We start from the raw sequence: 19629 nt of genomic DNA, 5'->3' as shown, positions 1-19629 counted from the left end.
AGAGGTGAGACTCAGGTGGCTAAGAAGATGCCAACCTTTACAGCCTCAAACCGTTATCAGGATAGCTTTCATTGTCGGAAACGAGGGGATTATATTTCGTTGATCGGCCCTTGGCGTCTAATCAAATACATGCTTGAGCAGAATAGTCGTTTGTAATACTGTCTCGAGTCGGCTGACGACGGTTGAGCAGTGGCAGTGCCCTTGGCTCTCCCTCATGATTGCCATGTCGTTTTCCCTTCTTCTTGGTTCCTCGGCAACTTGCATGACTTGCCAAAGCACATCAGCAGCAGTCGAGTAGTCGGGTCAGGACCTAGGCAATGGGCATTGCATCCACAGTCAGCAGTATCGTTCACCGGGATCGCTTGGCGGGCGGCCTCTCTCTTTCGCCTCTCAATCGTCGCTGTCGCAATTGGGGTGCGCCATTCTTGGCAGCTAAGGCAATGCAGTTTCCAGCTAAAAACGATACAGAGCAGCTCCAAAGCAGGGTCTGACGTCACGGCACAAGGGGGGGTCCCAACTGTCATGCCGACGCGACAGCCACTGAAAAGCATTCGAGCAAAATGATTTGATTGATTAAAATTAAATCGGTAGCACATTGACGACTTTGACCTGGACAAGTACATCATTGCGTGCCTTTTGCCTAGCATACATACATGCAGGTAATTAGGTATATAGCACACCTTGAACGGGGATGGGGTCAAGGGCCAAATAAACGGTTCAGAGTTCGTTATGGGAAATGATGATACAGCTGTTGATCTAGCGTAGATCTCCCCGCATTCTGGACGGTGATCCGAGACTTTGACGGGACAAATGACCCGCCACCTATGAGGCACGTCTCCCCTGGCTGGTCTTTGCCTTATCAGAAGGGAGGCAGGGCGCGAGTTGGCGAGTCTTGTCCCCCATCCTTGATCCCGGCGCTCGAGTGTATCTGTATGTCAGTGTAAGGTAGGCAAATGTGGTCATCACCTTGACCAAACAGACGGGAGGGCAAGGAGGGTCGCGAAGCTTTTGGGGGCTTGCCGCTCCCCCTCTGGCTTTGTCTGGGTTCTGATTGTCCAAAGTAAAATAGATGAAGGGGATAATTAGACGGAGGTATGCAAAGTATCCGTCATCCACCTTACGTATGACTTTTCCACATCTAGAGCTAGTAGCATTTCTGGCGGTTGTTGTTGCACACCCTTTTTTACTCTCCCATGGGCCTGATGGGTAGCAGCCCTAAATCGGAGGCAGCCTCTAATGGGTGCGATATCATGAGGTCTAGACTTGCTTTAAAGAAGGGGAACGAGTGTCCTGCAGCGACCTAACCTAGGAGGGGTTTCTGTGTGGGAAAACCACATTGCGATTCGCTGCTCTCGCAAAGCCTAGGCGGGTTTGTTGGCTATCTGCTGCACTTGGGGTTTTAGCGATGACTCCATAGCTCACAGTGGATCTGGGGTAAGCTCGGAGCTCTCTGCCGGTGGGTGCAGGGGGGCTGGTGGAAGTGGGAGCTTTCAGTGGAGGGGAGGTCGCCTAAGCGGGGCTGAGAGTACTGACAACGGCCAATGACGCAAAAGAGCTGCTATACATTGCTAGGTCTGTCATTTACCACACATAACCCTACCTGCATAGTACATTATGGAACTATTCATCAACCTACACACCTAGCCTGTTGGTGAACGCAACACTGGAAGGGGGTATATGGAGTGTTAGGTTCGATTCCTAATGGCGCTAGTCACTGGGGTGTCCATGAAGTTATTCTTTTCTTAGCCTGCCTTGGACAACTATACACGTTATCTCTCCCGAGGCCATGTGAGCAAAGTGAGGAGCTATCCACTATGGTGCAGGAGGAATGCAAGTGTCATGGCCAATATCACACAAACCGTATAGACCAAACCTTGAATTTGGAGGCCTACAGCTTTTCCTCGCGCGGCGCGAACCATTCAAGCGGCTCACCAGGCCATACACATGTTCAACGGTCAACTGCCGACTCGGCGGTAGCGATTTTGTCCAAGACACTGAGACGAGGAGAAAGCTTAATGAATATACAGTTTAGATGATTAAGGAATGTATTTGTCTTCTATGCAAGGAGCCAGACCCGTCTCGCCTCTATGATAGTAGCCAGTTTGACCACAGTATGTTGGATATTTTAGATACAATGCTTTGAGAGTATGAAACAGTTTTTAAGGAAAAATAAAATCAAATGCAAAAATTAGTCCATCAGATCAGTGTGAATTTTGGTCACAACAGCCTCCGATCAAACGCCTTTCCTCTTTTGCCTCTGAGGAGGGTATCCATTTGTCCCAAGCCGGGATTTTTCGAGCTCGTATTTCTGTTGTTCTTGCAGTCGAGCGCTTACTCAATCTCACCATCCTCGCGGAGCTCGTCAATCTCCTCGGGGGAAAGATCCTTGAAGCTGGAAGCACGCTTCTTCATGCTGAGGAGCTCCTCCTCGGATCGCTTGACAGCCATGGCAAGAGCCCGGCGAGCCTGAGCAGGAGTAGTAGTGTTGGCCACTGAGTATGAGTGTTAGTAGAATATTCCTGATTCCAAACTCGGCTCTCGCAGACTTGGGGGATTACTTACTCTGAACGGGGACGACACCACCAAAGGGACCGGCACGAGCGGCGTTCTGGCAACGGACCAGGCAGACATTGTCCTGTCCAGCGACGGTGCCTGTGCAGGAGGCATCGGCAGGAATGGCAGCCTTCATGGGGAAGTCGGTCATGGCACCGTCACGGAATCGCGAGTTCTGGCCGGGAGGAGACTGGGTGACCTGGATGTCGGTCCAGTCGGCGCCAGTTCCGTCCGAGTTCATCATGCAAGTGTAGGGACCGCCACCGTCAGCGTTGACCTGGTGCAGAGTCATGGTGAGCTCGCCGCCCTGGGACACCTGGGGAAGCTGGTCGCCAGACTCGGTCATGATGGCCTTTGTGCCAGTCTCCAGGTCATTGTTACCCGCTCCGACGGTCTCGCCAAAGGTGTCGGCCTGGTCACCCTTGAAGCGGGTAGAGTCTTGCTGGAATGGGTTTCGGCGTGTGCCATCACGGGGAGTCGAGGAGTCGACACCAAGAGCGGCTAGAGATTCATTGTTAGCATTCTATGATGATACGATCAAGGAGACTTGAAAAGCCATCACTTACAACCAGAGCCGCCGGCATCACCGACAGCCTTGATGATGGCGCCGTGGCCAGCAACGAGCTGAGCAGTGGTCATGAGCCCGAGGGCAAGGATGGCCTTGAAGGAAGACATTTTGATACGGGAGAAGGAGGTGGTGGAAGAGGGATGATAAGTTATTAATGAATAAAATAGTAAAGACCTGACCGGCAGGAGATGATTAAGAAGTGAAATAAAGAGAAGAGGCGAGGAAGGCTGTTTGATCTGAAGCTGTTGATGCTGATGATGAGGAAAAGAAGAAAGACCAATTGACCGACGAGGACGGCATTCTTATAGAAGATCTTGACCAGTGAAGCTGTACCTTGGACCTCTCACTGGCCTTCACGATGGTCGTGGTCTCGGTTCCGATGTTCCGTGCCAGCCACGGCCGATACTGCCAAGCCAAACAGCTTAGCGCCGGCAGAGATACGGAAAGCATTAAGTTAAGAGACCTGACCACAGAAGAGAAGAAGCATTGCGGGACATGGCTCCCCCAAAGTTTCGTACTTGAGATGAAATGGAGTGACTCCTTGACCCTACGCCAACTCTTAACGAGGAACGTGCCTTGATTACCTAGTTTTGGAGGAGCATTTGTGGCAAAAGAAACATTGTTCTAGCACGTGCTAGCTGTCATCAGTGATTTTCATGAGGTAAGCCAGTTGGACATGGCCATACACTCTAGTATAGCATCCCTAATATGATCGTCATGAGGATCCCGCAGCGCATTCCTTGGCAGTCGGCGTGCTGAGCCAATCGCATCTTTGAGGTGGGTATAAACAAGCTTTTCCGGATCTACCATGGAGTAGAAGAATCCATTGAGCCGCAATATCGCCAAGACAGTCGCGGATCTACAGCTTGGCCTCTGTGAGCAACTCCAATTGTACTATCGTGGAGTCCAGAAACTGGCGGGAGTCCCCGCGCTGTGACTAGGGGGTGGCACGATGTTTCTGTTGGTGCTCCCCAGAGCTGTTTGGACAGGTCAAAGAAATAAACTGGAGCAGGGCCCCGAGTCTCGATTCGCGATTGGTGCAACACGACCTGGTTTCGAGCTGTTGGGCATGGTTGACTTCTGGATGAGGCTCGAGCAGTCATTGAGGCTGTGCTCAACCCCCTAGCATTGCTATAGACTTGTGTGATTAAGGTAGTGGGACCAATGAGCTTAAACAAGTCCATGGCAATAGTTCAAACATAAGGAGGCATCGAGGGATCGGAGCTGGGAGAACCATCTGCCAAGCGCTTCTTGGCAGTTTCAACGCAACCATTGAGGAATTGCTTGTATGGTTCTTCTCTCGAGGTCTGAGCCCATAGTCCGGTGCAGCACAGACGTCTTCGCTTGGCCGCATGGATGTCATCCGTGTCATCGAACCCCGGACGGCGATCATCAGAATCACTGCGCAACCTACCGAGGGCTTTTCGACGCCGCGATTGGCCCATGAATGGCAAGCGGTCCAGTGGGACTGATGAGTCTTGTTGATGGATGATGAGATGTCATTTCAAGGGTCAGGAGTCAGACCGTCAGACCGTCAGGCCGCCCGAGCTCGGGTTACCTAGGACTAGCATTAATCTATCTCATAGTTGCCGTCCAGGCCAGCGAGAATGGAGGCTGAGGTCTCTCATCTGATAATTGGAAGCTTACCACGATACTGCCAAGACGTGAGAGATGACAGTAAACATGGCCCAAGTAGTATCCAAAAGCAACAAGATTCTCTGGCCGAGCCCTGTGGCAGCAGGGTGACTTTGCGGGTGATTGAGACCGGAAACGGCACCTCACCTGATTCAAGGAGAGCCAAATCCAAATGCTTCAAACTAAATCCCGTGGCTGGATCCAAGAAGTAGAATCGAGGGGGAAGATATGATTCATGAAACTGGCGATATTCTGCTTCAGGTTGTTGCCCAAACACGGCATTGTGCTGTTCTGCCTCAGTGATCGTGAAGGGCCAGAAACTAAGGTCTGGTGCGAAAGGCCGCTAGAGCAGCCGCCTATAACAGAAGGGTGATGGCGCCTTTTCCTGTGCGAACCACCATGGGCGAGTATTATTCCACCCATTGGAAAACGGATCGCCGCCGAATTTGCAATCACCTTTGCAATTTCGAAGATTGGCATTGAGTCTTCTCAACATTATCACACAACCTGGTGTCTGAATGGAATTTCGATAATTTTTCTATTTTTCTTGTTTAGCGATTAGTAGCACAATCCGAATGGGGCTTGTTTGGAGACTCGCTTAGTCGAATATGTATCTATGGAATATCTAGCTCGCCTAATGCGTAGGCTCAACGAGCAAACTCCACACAAATTCATCAATATCTGGACCTCGCCCATGGGCTTGTTTGCAGTAGCCAGTAACTCATATTGTAGTCACAAAAGTCACAAAAGGCAAGAACTTCAACACTCAAGTCACTGCTGAAATTTGGACTTATGTGAATCGTGGCTCTTGCCATTGACCCCGAACAGGATACAAGGGCGATGCAGGACAATTTGACTCATCCAGCAGATCAATGAGCCTTCAAAGACTAACGCTCCGCCCCCCGTTCAACGCCTCCACTCTATCACATACAAGAGCACGCTTCTTTCATTTTTCGTCCGCTTTTCTCATGTCCAAGAGGAAGTCTGATCAGTTGGAAGACGACGACTCCTGCTCCACTTCTCAGCGTCCTCGCCAGGTCAGAAAAATGGGATCTGCTCCCGTGACCACCAATATTGAGCTGAGCTCACAGGAAGCTCGGCTCAAGAAGCTGCTTCTAGATGTCGCCGAATACATTGACAGATCACAGCCGTCTTCTGCAGAACCCATCGTACTGCGTTGGGCCGGCGGCTGGGTTCGCGACAAGCTCCTTGGCATCGGGTCTCACGATATTGACACGGCCATCAACACCATGACTGGCGAGGCATTCAGCTCCAAAATCGTCGAGCTTTGCAAGCAGCCAGAGACTGTAGAGAAGCATGCCCTGAGTGACACCGACATTGGCAATTTGCACAAAATTGCAGCCAACCCGGATAAGTCGAAGCATCTAGAGACCACAACAATCAAACTTTTGGGTTTTGATGTCGACTTTGTCAATCTTCGCAAGGAGACATACACACAAGACAGTCGCAACCCCCAAGTCGAGTTTGGTACAGCTGAAGAAGACGCGTTGCGCCGAGATGCAACCATCAATGCGCTCTTTTACAACCTCAACACGGGCCGCGTTGAAGACTTCACCGGCGGACTGGCCGATATGGATGCCAAGCTCATCAGAACTCCACTTGAGCCTCTCCAGACTTTCACAGATGATCCTTTACGGGTTCTGCGGCTCATTCGATTTGCCAGTCGGTTGGACTTTGTTATCGACCCCGAAGTCGAGGCAGTGATGCGCGATGAGCGTGTGTTGAGTGCATTGCGTAATCGTCAAAAAATAAGTCGCGAGAGAGTCGGAGTGGAAGTCGAAAAGATGTTCCAGGGTATAGATTGCACAGGCACTCACGATAACCAGAAAATATGACTGACGAAAGCATATAGGCAACCATCCCCGAAATGCTCTGAAGAAGATACACAGCCTCGGACTGTATCACACTGTTTTTACAGACCCGAACAAGCCCGACATGCCTCAGCCAAATGTACGGAACTTGGCAGTAGCGTACGATTGCCTAGAGTCTCTGCGCCAAAGGAAGACACCAGGATCTATCTACGATGTGTTGGTACGTTCAGATGAGTCGAGCTATTTTAGTTGGGTTCTGGCGGCTCTGACGCCCTGGATGTCCATCGCACAACCGGCCCATATTGGCCCGACAAAGCCTCCTCCGCCCTTTGCCACTCTTGCTGCTCGTGAGGGAATCAAGGCCCCGAATAAGATGTGCGATGCGATTACAGGTTCTTACAACCACCGAGAGGAGATCATGTCATTAAAGGTCGCCGTCTCCGAGAATGCAGAGCACGTGCATGAGCGCGATCGATTTGGCCTGGCCATTCGGCGGTGGGAGGCCCGGGGAGGACAATGGAAGCTGCAAGTCTTGTCGGCATTGCTGCACGACGCACTGCAGACGCTGCAACCTGGTGACACAGCTTCTCGCGACACGGCATTCGTTGCCGGATGGCAGAAATTCCTGGACCATCTTCACGAGCTCGATGTCATGGAGGCGCCGTCACTCAAGCGAATCATTGATGGGAAGCAGCTTTCCAAGGCGCTTGGTGCCAGGCCCGGCATCTGGATGACGGCGGCGCTGGATGTATGCGTGGCGTGGCAATTACGAAACCCAGATATTACTGATCCGACTGGGGCGATCGAAGAGGTGCGCAGTAAGAAAGAGGAACTGGGTATTCCCATCTGATATGCATATATGACAACAACAAAAAGGAGACCCAAGAAGAAGAAAAGAAAAGTTGACGGAAAGAGGCACGATACCCATAGATTTCTAGTCATGAACATAGAGAAGTTGATGCAAATTGTGTCAATGACAGCGGCATCCACTGGATTCTTCATATCCAGGCTCTCAGTGTACACAACAATCTAGTGTATTCCGAGTATTTTTCTTCCAGCCCGTGGCCGAGGCGAATTGACACACGTTGGCAGTATATAAGCGGTCAGCCACACCTGGACCGACCAGGGGCTCCACCACTATACAGCAAACAACAACAACAACGCATCAAATCCCCTGACTGAGTCATCATCCATCAGACCGCCAGACAGACCGCCAAGAGGACCCTGGGACGCAACCGTCAGGCCATTATTGATTCCCTGGGTAAGTAGCTTGGCCAAAACCTGCAATATTTATTGAATAGGAGATGCAAATCGAATTATAACCTCCGGGTCCACCGAAAACGAAATTTGGGGACTACCGAACCGACCAACCGGCCAACGAGCCACCCCTGATGGTTACACAAGATGGAAATTTGACAGGAAACGGCTGACCGCAGCGAAAGGGTTAGAAGGAGGTGAAGATAGAAAAATGGAGTGGAAGATTAGGCCGCCCCGGGGGCAGTGTGGGTTCAGGTCCTTGAAGGAAATGTGCACTTTTTGTCTCTTTTTTTTTTTTTCTAAGTCTTGTCTTTTTGTGTGTTCTCCCTCTTGCTCGCTTCGTAAGCGGACGGAGCTCCTTCAGGGACTGGCTCGGCTAATGGGGAAACGTGTATAATTGGGTAAAGGCAAAAACATCCGGTGTACTGGTGTGGGAAAAATTTACCTGGTTTGGCAATGGGGAATCAATTGTGTGGCTCCGCCGCGTGCAGCGGTTTTTGCATTTTACTTTGCGGCCTTGCCGTTTGGTTTGATGACGAACGAGACTTTTGGTGTGTTATTGCTGGTATTACTCAGGTTTCTCCCTGGCACTACATAACACTTGGTATTCAATATTGTCATGAGGCTATGCTAAAAATAAAAGAGTGATCCCGGTGGTTTTCACCCGAATATAAAGTCATGGAGCCGTCCCAGATGCGATGGCTGGTGGTACGAAAGGAGCAAGTGTCCATACCCGGCCGAGGGAGGAAAGTCAAGCATCGTCGGATAGAGGACACTCTGAGGACGCCGAGAGGGAGCCAAAAGGGAAGGCGATTTCCGACAACTTGCACACCAATTGGAGGACGAGAAAAAGTCAATTCCTATGTGGTATAATACGAAGAGACGCAATACGCAATTATAGTTGGTTTACGGACAAAGCGATGTTGGACAAACCGCTGTCTGAAAATGAAACGTTTGCACCGCCAGCGCCGCCGCGAACGGTTCTCATGTCGTCGACTACGACGATGACAGCAATGGCGACAACAACCGCGACTGAATCGCAACCAACGAAAACATCAGGAGCAACAGTATCGACGACGGAAAGCATGACTGTGTCGTTGACATATAATGCTCTTGCCGTTGTGGAAGAGTATGTGCCCTCGTTTTCTTTTTGCTCCTTATCGTCGTTTCCCCCTTTGCGATTACTACTTTTTTTGTGAGGCAAAAAAGCCAAAAACAAAAAGAAGAAACGTTCTTCCCCCCCTGTACCCATTGGCACTTGCTCAATACTCATTTGCCAACACCAATACTATCACAAAAAGGATAAGCCGACTGGTCACCGCAATGGCTGAGCCTACCGTTTACAAGATACGCTATGCCCGTCATGTTTTGTCCGAGTCAAACGCCGGTGACAACTCGGGCGTAGACTTACACGATCCGGTTCTCACTACAGCGGAGAGAGAGGAGGACTGGATCAAGGATAAAAAGTTGGAAGAGGCAAAGCGCGGAACCGGCAGAAAATGGGCAGAAGGCAAAATGAGGGGCCAGTTCCTCCAGCACGAGAAGAAGAGCCGCGTCTTCATGGTCTCCCCTCTGACCAGGGCCATACAGACATTTCTCCTGTCCGTTACCGAGCAAGAGCTGCGAGGTTCCCGGATTATTGTTGAGCCCCTCTTGATCGAGCAGACGCTCTGGTTCTCAGACAGGGCTCGAGCCGTTACCAAGATTCAGGACATGATTGAGCACGAGCTTGAATACAGATTCAATGGTCGCCTAAAGATGAACGACCTCAATATCATATGGGACAGGATGATCCCGTCAGAGACAAAGGACAATGAAAGACTGGACAGGCCTTGGCACCTCAAGACTAACGGCTGGGCACCCGAGAACTTGCTCGAAAGAGGAAGGCTCGCCGTTCAGGTAATCTTGCAGGAATGCAAGAACTTCGAGTCGTACACGGGTCGATCATACACCGACTATGATATTTGTGTTTTTGGGCATGGTGGTTTTGTCAACTACATGACTGACAAGATCGGAACCGTCGACGTCAAACTCAAAGTTCCAAGGCTAACAGACTGGAAGACGGGTGAGGTGAGAGAATTCAAGATTTACGACTACTACACATGTTGCAGCTTGATGGTTGAGGAAAAAGATCTGCCACTCACGAGCCAGGAGGCTGCTGTAGTGAACACCAAGAGACGTGACCTCAAGGACTTCATCACCAACATGGTTCATTACAATCCTGAGCAGGAGCTGGAATTCAAGAAGGGACTGAATGCCTAACGCAAGAGCGGGTGACCGTTCCATTTCCGGGGATATTTATTTTAGAACACGATGATTTTCCGGACAGAATGTTACAGGCATGGCGTTTGGTATGGATTTGAAATAAATGGATTAGGAAAAAGGATTGGGAAAAGTTCAGCGTGATGCTTAGGCGCAGGCTCTAATCAACGGTCGTTTTTTTTCCCCTTGAGTCTCCCACTGTCGTGGATGCGATGATGGTATCTGCGGTTTTGATTCTCTAATTCCACCAGAAACTGACGGAAAAACTAACAGTTAGACCGCGAACGTAATGCCACCATCCGATGGGTATATATAAAGTGTCACCCGGCTCCAGTATACAATCTTTGTATGGAACATTGGCGAAAGCCTCTCGCATGCTCTCAGCCGAAACGTGTCCTGGGCTGCCGGCGTCATCATCATGGCTGGTGGATTGGTCCCAGCCTTCAAGAACGCCCACGTCTAACAAACTCGTGTTGCTCATTTCAATGCCGTTCTCTTTGCCACGGGCCTGCATTCGAGCAGTCTCGCGGGGTGAGTACAGACGTACATATTTGCGACCCACGATTTGTACCAGAAGGTTGTGGTACGGGTCAGTATGCAGCGGTGTAATGGTCCCTGGAGGTCCAAACCACGCATTTAGTAGAGGCTCATCTAACTCTGGCTGATCCATCTCTGGGTCGGTAGGGTGTGGCGGAGGTGCGGTGTAACAGTAATCCGGAATAAAAATATCCTTGCGCAAAGCTGGGAGTTGCGTGAACAGAGGATGCTGCGCCAGGTATCCGATATGCTGGCGCCCATCAACTTCTGCTGTTGTACCATCCCCAGCAAGGGGGCCGTCTATATAAGTTTGCAAGAACTCGCCAAAGGTGATGAGCTTTTGGCCCCATCCATCGTCGACGTAGCTACGTCCAAATTCGAATGGTATCAGACGGCGACCGCCGAGTGTCTGCGATAAAAGGTATCGAGGTTGATTCCAAGGATTTGTTGTCCTTGCTGGCCATTCATCTGTAATGCCCGTCATGATTATGGGTGCCGGCCCCGATTCTGTGTCTAACGCTTGACTAAGATGCTTTTGAAATGACTCCATGGACATGGCCGGCACACGGGTGATGGGCTGCTTCACGGGGGGTGTAAATGGCTCAATCTTCGAGAATGGTGTGCTACCATCTATGGTCTCATCGTCCAATCTTGGCCGTTTACTGGGCCTCCCCGAATCATCCAACGCCGTTGGGGAGTTTCCGGCTAGAGGTAGAGAGTGCTGCAATAGATCGAGGGCAACTTGTATCCATCTTCGTCCTCTGAGGCGGCCTCCGCCGCCGGCAAGAATGAGCGCCAAGTCGAGCGTCTTGACGAGCTCAGCGAGTAGGCTTTCTTCGAGCTGTAGCTTCTCAGCTGGGCCTGCAGAAGTCTCGTCTGGCAGTGTTTGGGACAAGAGGTGGCAGAACCTGAGGATACTGGCATCCGTGTACAGTTGTCTCCAGCACACGGGAAGGTCTTTGTAAAGATAAGCATAGAATTTTGTGTAGGCGATGGAGATGATGTCGTCCAAGCGTTGCAGCACAAGATCAGTCTTGCTGGGCAATTGACCGTTGTTGAGCGGACCACTAGACTGCGGCGAGCTGAGTATCTTGGATACTTGAGAGGCCTGTTCCTTGAGAAGCTTCACCAAGGGCTGACCGCATCCCGATATTTCCATCTCATTATTGTCTGAAATGGTACTGTTGCCAAGTATCATTTCGCACTCGTCTCTGATCTGACGCGCTGCCTCGGCGCAGAAGCCAAGCAGCTCAGGTTGCTCGTGACTCATTTCTCAGATGGGGCAAGACCGGGACGATGCATCTTTATGAAGAGGTACGTTGCAGAAAGTAAAGAAATTACTTCTGACACATATTCATTGATTTCGCAAAGTAGTGATCAAAAGATGAAGTCTCCCAAATTTCGCCCTATTCAATTGTCCCAGCTTTACTCAATGGTAGTGCATGTGGCCTGTGCGTTTTGAATCGCCTTGATTATACACATTTTTTATCCAGAGTACATTTCTTTCATTGTCCGCCGCCACATTCACTTGCAGAATCTTGATCATGATACTTTGGTGACGTTTTCTTCGCTATATGCATGGTACGTTCTTCATTGAGCTCGATGAAACTATCTATTGGATATCTTGGTGTCTATAGACGCTATTGTAACGTTACAAATGCTTCATGAGATGCATCAAATACTGGCTCTACGGGGCGCCATGGTTCTCCTGAGGGCCTTCTTCGCTTCTGTCTCTTCAACAAGTGGAAGATCACCTTCTTCACGCAAGCGGGCCAGGGTCTCCTTACCATACTGGTATCCCATCTGGTAAATCTCATCAAACTTGCCAAAGTCAAGAGTTCCATAGTCATCAATCGGTGGGCGCAGATAAATACAGCCCGGCATAGTCTTGGCCCTCTCAAGCGCATCAACACTCGAGACGTAGGCCAGGCGGCCCTGGATCTCCGCCAAGGTTGGGGGATTGGGAATGGACGAGAATGGGTTCCATCGATTGAAGAATGCCCACATTCCCGAAAGGGAATCTCCATACGCTTGTGGTGTGTCGTCATCCAAAGCACCTACATCAATCGCAAAGATCACATCGGCGCCAAGAGACTTCATGTGTGAGACGGTCAAGTTGTCAATGTAACCGCCATCAAGCAACATGCTGCCTTCGTCACACAAAGGTGGCAAAAGGCCGGCCAGGGACATGGAAGCACGCACATATCTCCAAGCATAGCCACTGGTGTGGATTTCACCGCGGCTCTTGCTGATGTTTGTTGTGTTGCAGTAGTACTCCAGCCAGAAATCTTCAATTTGGTGGTTTCCAAAAGTCTTGAATATACCGCGGTTGAATTCGTGGCCAGTTGTGTAGGACGCTGAGGGATATGTGAGATCCAGCGCGAACCGCCACATGCTGCCCATGCGACCAGCAAATTTCTTGGCCAGGCCAAACATCGGGACCACGTCCGCGTGCCTCGCATATAGTGCTCCAATAAAGGCACCAATCGAGGTTCCGCCAATGACATCAATCGGGATGCCGGCTTCTTCCATGGCTCGAATGATGCCAATCTGAGTTATGCCACGTGCACCGCCTCCGCCAAGGACGAGACCGATGGACTTGCCACAAAGACGCCTTGCAAGCCGATGGAAATCACCCTTGAACGGGGCATCTGGAGAGTAGTAGGGAGTATGCCGCACCTTACGACTGGTATACTTCTGAATCTCTGCTTGCAGGACTTGCACGCGCTCCTTGATTGTGGCACCTAGCCGCCGCGACGTCGGGGGGTGCACAGGGACAGCGTTTGACTTGAAGGCCATCTGGATGTGGTAGTGGCCACCGTTGATCCAGACACGATTTCTCAGCCAGGATCTGGTTAGGCCTGGCGGTGAATATCTATCCGCGTGCAGCAAGACAAGAATCTTCCGTGCTGTTGATTTCTGTCCCAACATGAATCTTTCATACTCACCAATCTCTGGGGACCCCTCGGCTAGACCCACGAGGAGAATACAATCAGCCTGCGTAATACAGGTCTGGGTCCATGGTGAATTAACATTGGTATCTAAGAACACGATTAGTTGCTGAGCCATAACCAGATGCCTGCAAGATGTGTTTGGAAGGGGAAGCAGTCAGGAAAAAATTAGAGTATGTTTTGGCCGTCATTGAACGAGCTCTGGGGTTGTGAAATTTCTCATCATACTGCTTTCGATGAATACATAAGCGAAAGGGCCGAAATGACTTACCAGCAACGTAGATGACCAATCCGTACTTCTCTTCCAAATCAGCAAGGTATTGCGACAACTTGAGCTTTCCCATTCGGTTGAAAGCGTGCTTGCCAAGATGGTTGAGAATTGCGGATTGGTTAAGGGAGGTAGCACCTCCAGGCACACCGATTTGAGTCAGAGCATTCATCAGGCGGTTTCCGAAGTCAACCACGGGCACTCCAGAGGTCACGGGGAGGACTGCGACGGTCCTCAAGTTGAGAGTCGAGGAAATCTTGTTGATCGAAGTTCCAGCAGCATGCTCTTTGCTGACCACATTGGAAGGATCATCAACCAAGGTCCTCATGCGGGAGGCTATGATCTTTGAGATTTTGATTGTGATGTTGGGGTGCTCTTGTGCAAGGCTGTTGAACAATGTCCGGGGGAACTTGACAAGCTCAGTGTCCCGTATGGCATGAAGAGTTCCCGACCTGGTGGACTCGGTCAGAACTTCCAGCTCACCGACGCTGTCGCCTTGACCGAACTCGGCACGCACATTGAGCCCACCGCCTTTCCTGTCCTCAATCAGACGCAGACGTCCATTGAGAACAAGATAGATTGCCTCGCTTTCTTCGTCTTTGTGAAACAGGACCTGCCCCGCATTGACCTGAACCCACTCGAGGGCAAAATCGATGTGCAAAATCAGCCGGGGTAAGAGATTGGTGAGTCTCTTTGCCATGGTCAGAAGGACGATTGGATATTTCTCCACGATACGCTCCAGAGTTGCACGAGGAACGAATCCGACATAAACATCCGTTTTCGCAACAACATCAATGAAGGATCGGTAAGACGAGACTGTCCCAATGTAACCGGCCAACCCTCCAGGTTTCACGAGCGCAACGCTCCTCCTGGTAGGCTTGCCCCTCTTCTTGCCTTCACCACCAGCAAGTCCTGGCACAGAACCGTTCAAGGGGGTAACATTGGGTTTGGATGAAGAGCGTCGATTGGGAGTTTGCGAATCTTCGCGCTGCATGGCTGACAAAGACATCTTGCTCGTTGAGGTTAAAATCTCGCTTCCTGAGTCCTCAGCTGGCACACCGATATCGAGGAAGCCATCGATGACATAGTAGAGACCCGGGCTGCGCTCTCCTTGTTCTACAAGAACAGAGCCTTGAGGGAAGAAGACAATCTCCACCTCGTGCTTCATTTCAGCAGCCAGAAGTTGAGGATTGGGGGTGCCGGTATTTGAAACACCACCGGAAGTCATGGAATCCGCATCCCAGTCTGTAGAGCCCTCAAGTGAGTCCATGAAACCGAAAGCGTTGTTGGAGAAAACTGCTCTCTGCCTGCGCTGGTCGTATGACACCAGTCGTGGGGACGCTTCGACCGAATCAGGGCCCCTTGAGGAGCCGCCTCCCGGGCTCATTCCCAAAGCGTTGAATACGCATTCCAAAATAGACACACGAAACAAATTGTCTTCGTCAACAGACTCCCTAGGATCGATGGCAATACGAGCGCGTTTCTGCGTCGAAAATGGGTTGAAAGCATGATGCGCCATGGGAGAATTGGGATTGGGTTGAGCAATGGACTCTCCAGATTGCCACGGTGTGAGAGGAATGTCCAGTGTTCCCGGCACACGAGAGCCGCCAGCGCGGGCAGATTGGACATTAGCGAGCAAATCGCCGGGCCCAGCGGTGTGCAGGGAAGATCGTTCTCGGGGCGGGGCGATCGTGGAAGCCACGATCGAAGTGGCACGAGCTTTGGAGAGAGCTGTCACGGCTGCGTCTCTCCGCAAGCCTGTGCCCGACCTCTGACGTCTATGTGATGTAGCAGAAGCGTTGTGCAATGCAATACCTTTGCCGCTATCCTCTTCGCTTGTACGTTCTCTTTCTGCTTTGAACTTTTCCTTCAACCGCTCGAGAGCATCACCTCGAAGGACGTTTGGGAGCTGACACATTGTGAAATTGATCATGTTCTTCTCAATGTGCAGCACCTCGTTTGAAAGGCCAAGATAATTGTAACCTGTGGCAAGAGTCACACGCTGAAATCTGGATAGAATCACGTGGACAATGTGCGCGGTAGACTTCGGATACAACTTTATCAGACGACGGAAAGCGTTGGCTGGAATAACGGCAATAGTGGTGTCAACAGTAGCTCTCGCCACAATGTCTGGATGGACAGACTTGGTAGCCATCCTCTTTGGAATCGGTCGAGCTGCACGAGGCGGCATAGACGAGTGATCAAGTGACATTGGAGGAATATGATTAAAGTAGCTCCCATTCGGAGAGCTTGGCGAGATGACTTCCGGTTCGTCCACAATTGTTGCCCGTCGTCCGCTAGGATGAATCTGAGGTGTGCCTGGCACTGAATCTGATACACGGTGCATCTCTGACAGCCCAGGAGTAGGCAGTAATTGCTCGCTGAAAGAGTTTGCAGAAGATGGGGGCACTGAATCGCCGTCAACTGGCACTCGCAGTTGTACATCTTCTGTAAACAAGGACATGATGGAAAACAGCGACGACATGGGAGCGCCATTCCGGACTTCGGTTAGAAGTTGGTAAGGCTGTGAGCCCGAGGACTGTGCAGCACCATCTTCGGCGAAAGGATCCGTCATGTGAGAGCCTCCATTGCGGTTCAAGGACCGGACAAAAATCTCGACGAGGCCGTCCACAACGAGGCAGAAGCCTTGTTCCTCTTCCAGGTTTAGTGTTTCGCCAGCGATCAACTTTCTGGTTTGCATGCTCCTGGTCAACTCGTGAAAGACAGGTCTTTCCAAATAGCCAAAGATTTTGAGGCCGCTCAAGAACTCATCCAAGTAATTCGTCAAGCCCGGTTTGTTGCCTCCATCGTGCGAATCGGTCGGCAGATCCAATTCGGGCTCCTTGCGCTGAGGCTCAGGGGGGAGACGAGAGTACATGTTCAAGTACCGGTATCTCACAACCCATGTTACAGCAGAGACCACGAGGGCCACTATCAGTGCCCTAACGACACAGTTAGTCCGCAGTTCAATAATATAGAGGCTTGGTGCATGACTCACAGAGTTGTGAAGCTCATGGTGACGGTCATCTTGGTTGAGAAGAGCTGGTATACCAGAGTAGACAGAGAAAAGGTCGTGAGCTTCAAACTCCAGTATACTATGGTTGAGAGCAGCTGCAAGATGAAGAGGATCATCCTCCCAAACCAGCCGAGCCATGACGAGCTTTTTACTGCAGCAACAGTGTTGACTTGCGAAGCTGCCGTACTGGCGGCCACGAGCGCGGCCTCCATGGTGGAGGACAGAGTCTCTGAGGATTCCATGCTGACATGTGTCAAGTTGGAAGAAGGTGTGCGATCTGGACGTGGGTCGTGCAGAAAACGCGTCGGCTATTGCATATCTAGCCTTGTGTCTTTAGGAGGGGTTTTGCGCCAAAGCCTAGCAAGGCCTGGAAAGAGTCGTTGAAACAGCAGTTATGTCGGTACTTCAACAGAGAAGCTCAAGCTGGAGACGCGGCTCCGGGCAAGGTGCTGTGCCCGAGACATCTGGGAAAAGACGGCGACTTCTCTCAGGGCAGATGCATTCGCCTGCTGGTAAGGGCAAACACCAGCAACTCGTTTCTAGAAACAAACGAGGAAAAGCTTGTTGAGCATGTGCCCTCGTTTGTGGTATTTTTATTTTTTTTCTGCTTGGTTCCATTCCACTGTTACCTGGGTCCGGAGCTTGTGATCTTCCGCGCTCGTGTGTCCTGTCCAGTCCAATCTCGGCTGTAGCGCCCTTTTTTTCGTGCTGAGCCTTAGCTAGGTAGCAAATGTGGCCGTGCACTGTCGCGGGGCACCGCACCACACCCCACCAAAGGACGTATTCTTTGAGTAGGTCACTCAAATTTACTGCATGACTCCCAATAATTCTCACCAAAGTCAAGCCAGCGCGATTCCCCGATCCGCCCACGTCATCCCACGATCCCTCTCAACCTCGCCATCTCTGACGGAAAAGAGCCCGTGAAAACCTCCTGGTCCCGTCCAGAGAAGAACAAACGCCCGACCGATCGCGGATCCGACCCGCTTGCCTGAGCGCAATCGCTGCCGTTTACATCTTTCCTGATTGCCACCACACACAACCGCCAAGATGTCGTTAACAAACTGCCGGTTTTACGAGGAGAAGTACCCGGAGATTGACTCCTTCGTCATGGTCAACGTCAAGCAGATTGCCGATATGGGTGCCTACGTCAAGGTTAGCTGCTGCTTTGATGCCCAGTCCCGAAACCGCTCCGCTAATCATGCATCCTGAATAGCTGCTGGAGTACGACAACATTGACGGCATGATTCTTCTCAGCGAACTTTCCAGACGTCGTATCCGATCGATTCAGAAGCTCATCCGTGTCGGCCGAAACGAGGTTGTCGTCGTGCTCAGAGTGGACAAGGAGAAGGGTATGTGGCGCATCAGTTCTAATATCATGGGGAGCCTTTTTCCCTGCTAATATTTTTTTTTCGCCTGGCAGGTTACATTGATCTTTCAAAGCGCCGAGTGTCTCCAGAGGATATCGTCAAGTGTGAGGAGCGGTATAACAAGAGCAAGATGGTGCACTCCATCATGCGCCACGTTGCCGAGAAGACCCAGGTCCCCATTGAGGAGCTGTACGAGAGCATAGCCTGGCCCTTGAACAAGAAGTACGGTCACTCGATTGACGCCTTCAAGCTATCGATCACGTATGTCGCACCCATTTTTACAGAAGACCTTGTCTGGTGGAATACGCCTGCTGACTAGACGTTTTCTTAGAAACCCTGATGTCTGGAACGATGTCACTTTCTCGAGCGACGCCGTTGCTGAGGAGCTCAAGTCCTACATTGGAAAGCGTCTGACCCCTCAGCCTACCAAGGTCCGAGCTGATGTCGAAGTCACCTGCTTCGGTTACGAGGGTATCGATGCCGTCAAGACTGCCCTGCGAACTGCCGAGGCCAAGAACACCGAGGACAACCAGGTCAAGGTCAAGCTTGTGTCCCCGCCACTGTATGTCTTGACCAGCACATGTTTGGACAAGAACATTGGTATTACGCGCCTGGAGGAGGCCATCGTCGACATTAGAAAGAACATTGAGGAAGCCGGAGGCTCCTTGATTGTGAAGATGGAGCCCAAGGCCGTTACCGAGTCCGACGATGCTGAGCTGCAGGCACTGATGGAGAAGAGAGAGCGCGAGAATGCTGAGATTAGCGGAGATGAGGATGTTTCTGAGAGCGACGACGAGAACCCCGACACTATCTGAGCACCTTCAGCTTGGCGTAGACCCTCTACAGGGTCTGGTGGTCACGATAAGCATGTGTAATACACATTTCTGCAAATCAGTTCTGAAGATGAGATGGTTGGGTCATATGGCCAGAATTTTGAGTCGTCTCAGTTGAGTCTCACTCATTGGAGTCTAAAACAGCATGGATATAGATGCATGCCATTACGCTTATAAACCAGAGCAGGCAAGTGGCAGATAAATGAAAATCAAAATCGTGAAGAACTTACAACTCGTGATGTAATGACTGTGGATGTCAAAGTCTAGACCCTATGTGAAAAGTGCCAGGGATGCACGCTGTCAAGTTCCAAGGCAGTGAACAATGATTGCGCGAGCCAAACTTTTACATTAATTTTCACCATGAATGGCTCTCAATTTTGTGTGACTGACTTAGACATTTGTCTGTTATGGATTTAAAATGATTCATTCGCACACCTCGTTCGTTGCCAAGCCCAACCACAACGCAGCAAAGATCGTGCTCATAGCAGAGACGACTGGGATGAATATTAATGAGCGACATTTCTTTGTGACAAAATACACTGACTCTTCA

At 50.8% G+C, this 19629-nt stretch overlaps 6 protein-coding genes across 6 annotated transcripts; 3 read left to right on the top strand and 3 right to left on the bottom strand.

Annotated features, from left to right (window-relative positions):
- Window positions 1-2331: 2331 nt before the first annotated feature.
- On the bottom strand, window positions 2332-3228 carry PFICI_05228 (uncharacterized protein; the record flags this gene model as incomplete). The annotated part of the gene is made up of 3 exons (XM_007833809.1): window positions 2332-2492; window positions 2563-3054; window positions 3120-3228. The coding sequence occupies 3 exons, from the start codon at window positions 3226-3228 to the stop codon at window positions 2332-2334; spliced, it is 762 nt and encodes a 253-aa protein (XP_007832000.1).
- A 2496-nt stretch (window positions 3229-5724) lies between these two features.
- PFICI_05227 (uncharacterized protein) lies at window positions 5725-7438 on the top strand (the record flags this gene model as incomplete). The annotated part of the gene is made up of 2 exons (XM_007833808.1): window positions 5725-6571; window positions 6630-7438. 2 exons carry the CDS (start codon window positions 5725-5727, stop codon window positions 7436-7438), a joined length of 1656 nt encoding a protein of 551 aa, XP_007831999.1.
- A 1730-nt stretch (window positions 7439-9168) lies between these two features.
- On the top strand, window positions 9169-10107 carry PFICI_05226 (uncharacterized protein; the record flags this gene model as incomplete). The annotated part of the gene is made up of 1 exon (XM_007833807.1): window positions 9169-10107. One exon carries the CDS (start codon window positions 9169-9171, stop codon window positions 10105-10107), a length of 939 nt encoding a protein of 312 aa, XP_007831998.1.
- Window positions 10108-10345: 238 nt separating this feature from the next.
- Window positions 10346-11914, bottom strand: PFICI_05225 (uncharacterized protein; the record flags this gene model as incomplete). Its single annotated transcript, XM_007833806.1, has 1 exon — window positions 10346-11914. One exon carries the CDS (start codon window positions 11912-11914, stop codon window positions 10346-10348), a length of 1569 nt encoding a protein of 522 aa, XP_007831997.1.
- Window positions 11915-12318: 404 nt separating this feature from the next.
- On the bottom strand, window positions 12319-17121 carry PFICI_05224 (Lysophospholipase NTE1; the record flags this gene model as incomplete). Its single annotated transcript, XM_007833805.1, has 3 exons — window positions 12319-13685; window positions 13867-16805; window positions 16862-17121. The coding sequence occupies 3 exons, from the start codon at window positions 17119-17121 to the stop codon at window positions 12319-12321; spliced, it is 4566 nt and encodes a 1521-aa protein (XP_007831996.1).
- An 805-nt stretch (window positions 17122-17926) lies between these two features.
- On the top strand, window positions 17927-19061 carry PFICI_05223 (Eukaryotic translation initiation factor 2 subunit alpha; the record flags this gene model as incomplete). The annotated part of the gene is made up of 4 exons (XM_007833804.1): window positions 17927-18031; window positions 18093-18228; window positions 18300-18507; window positions 18578-19061. The coding sequence occupies 4 exons, from the start codon at window positions 17927-17929 to the stop codon at window positions 19059-19061; spliced, it is 933 nt and encodes a 310-aa protein (XP_007831995.1).
- Window positions 19062-19629: the final 568 nt, after the last annotated feature.

This window comes from Pestalotiopsis fici (genome assembly GCF_000516985.1).
Source record: "Pestalotiopsis fici W106-1 unplaced genomic scaffold PFICI_Scf_3, whole genome shotgun sequence".
NCBI lineage: Eukaryota > Fungi > Ascomycota > Sordariomycetes > Amphisphaeriales > Sporocadaceae > Pestalotiopsis > Pestalotiopsis fici.
This window is presented reverse-complemented; position numbering and strand designations above follow the sequence as displayed.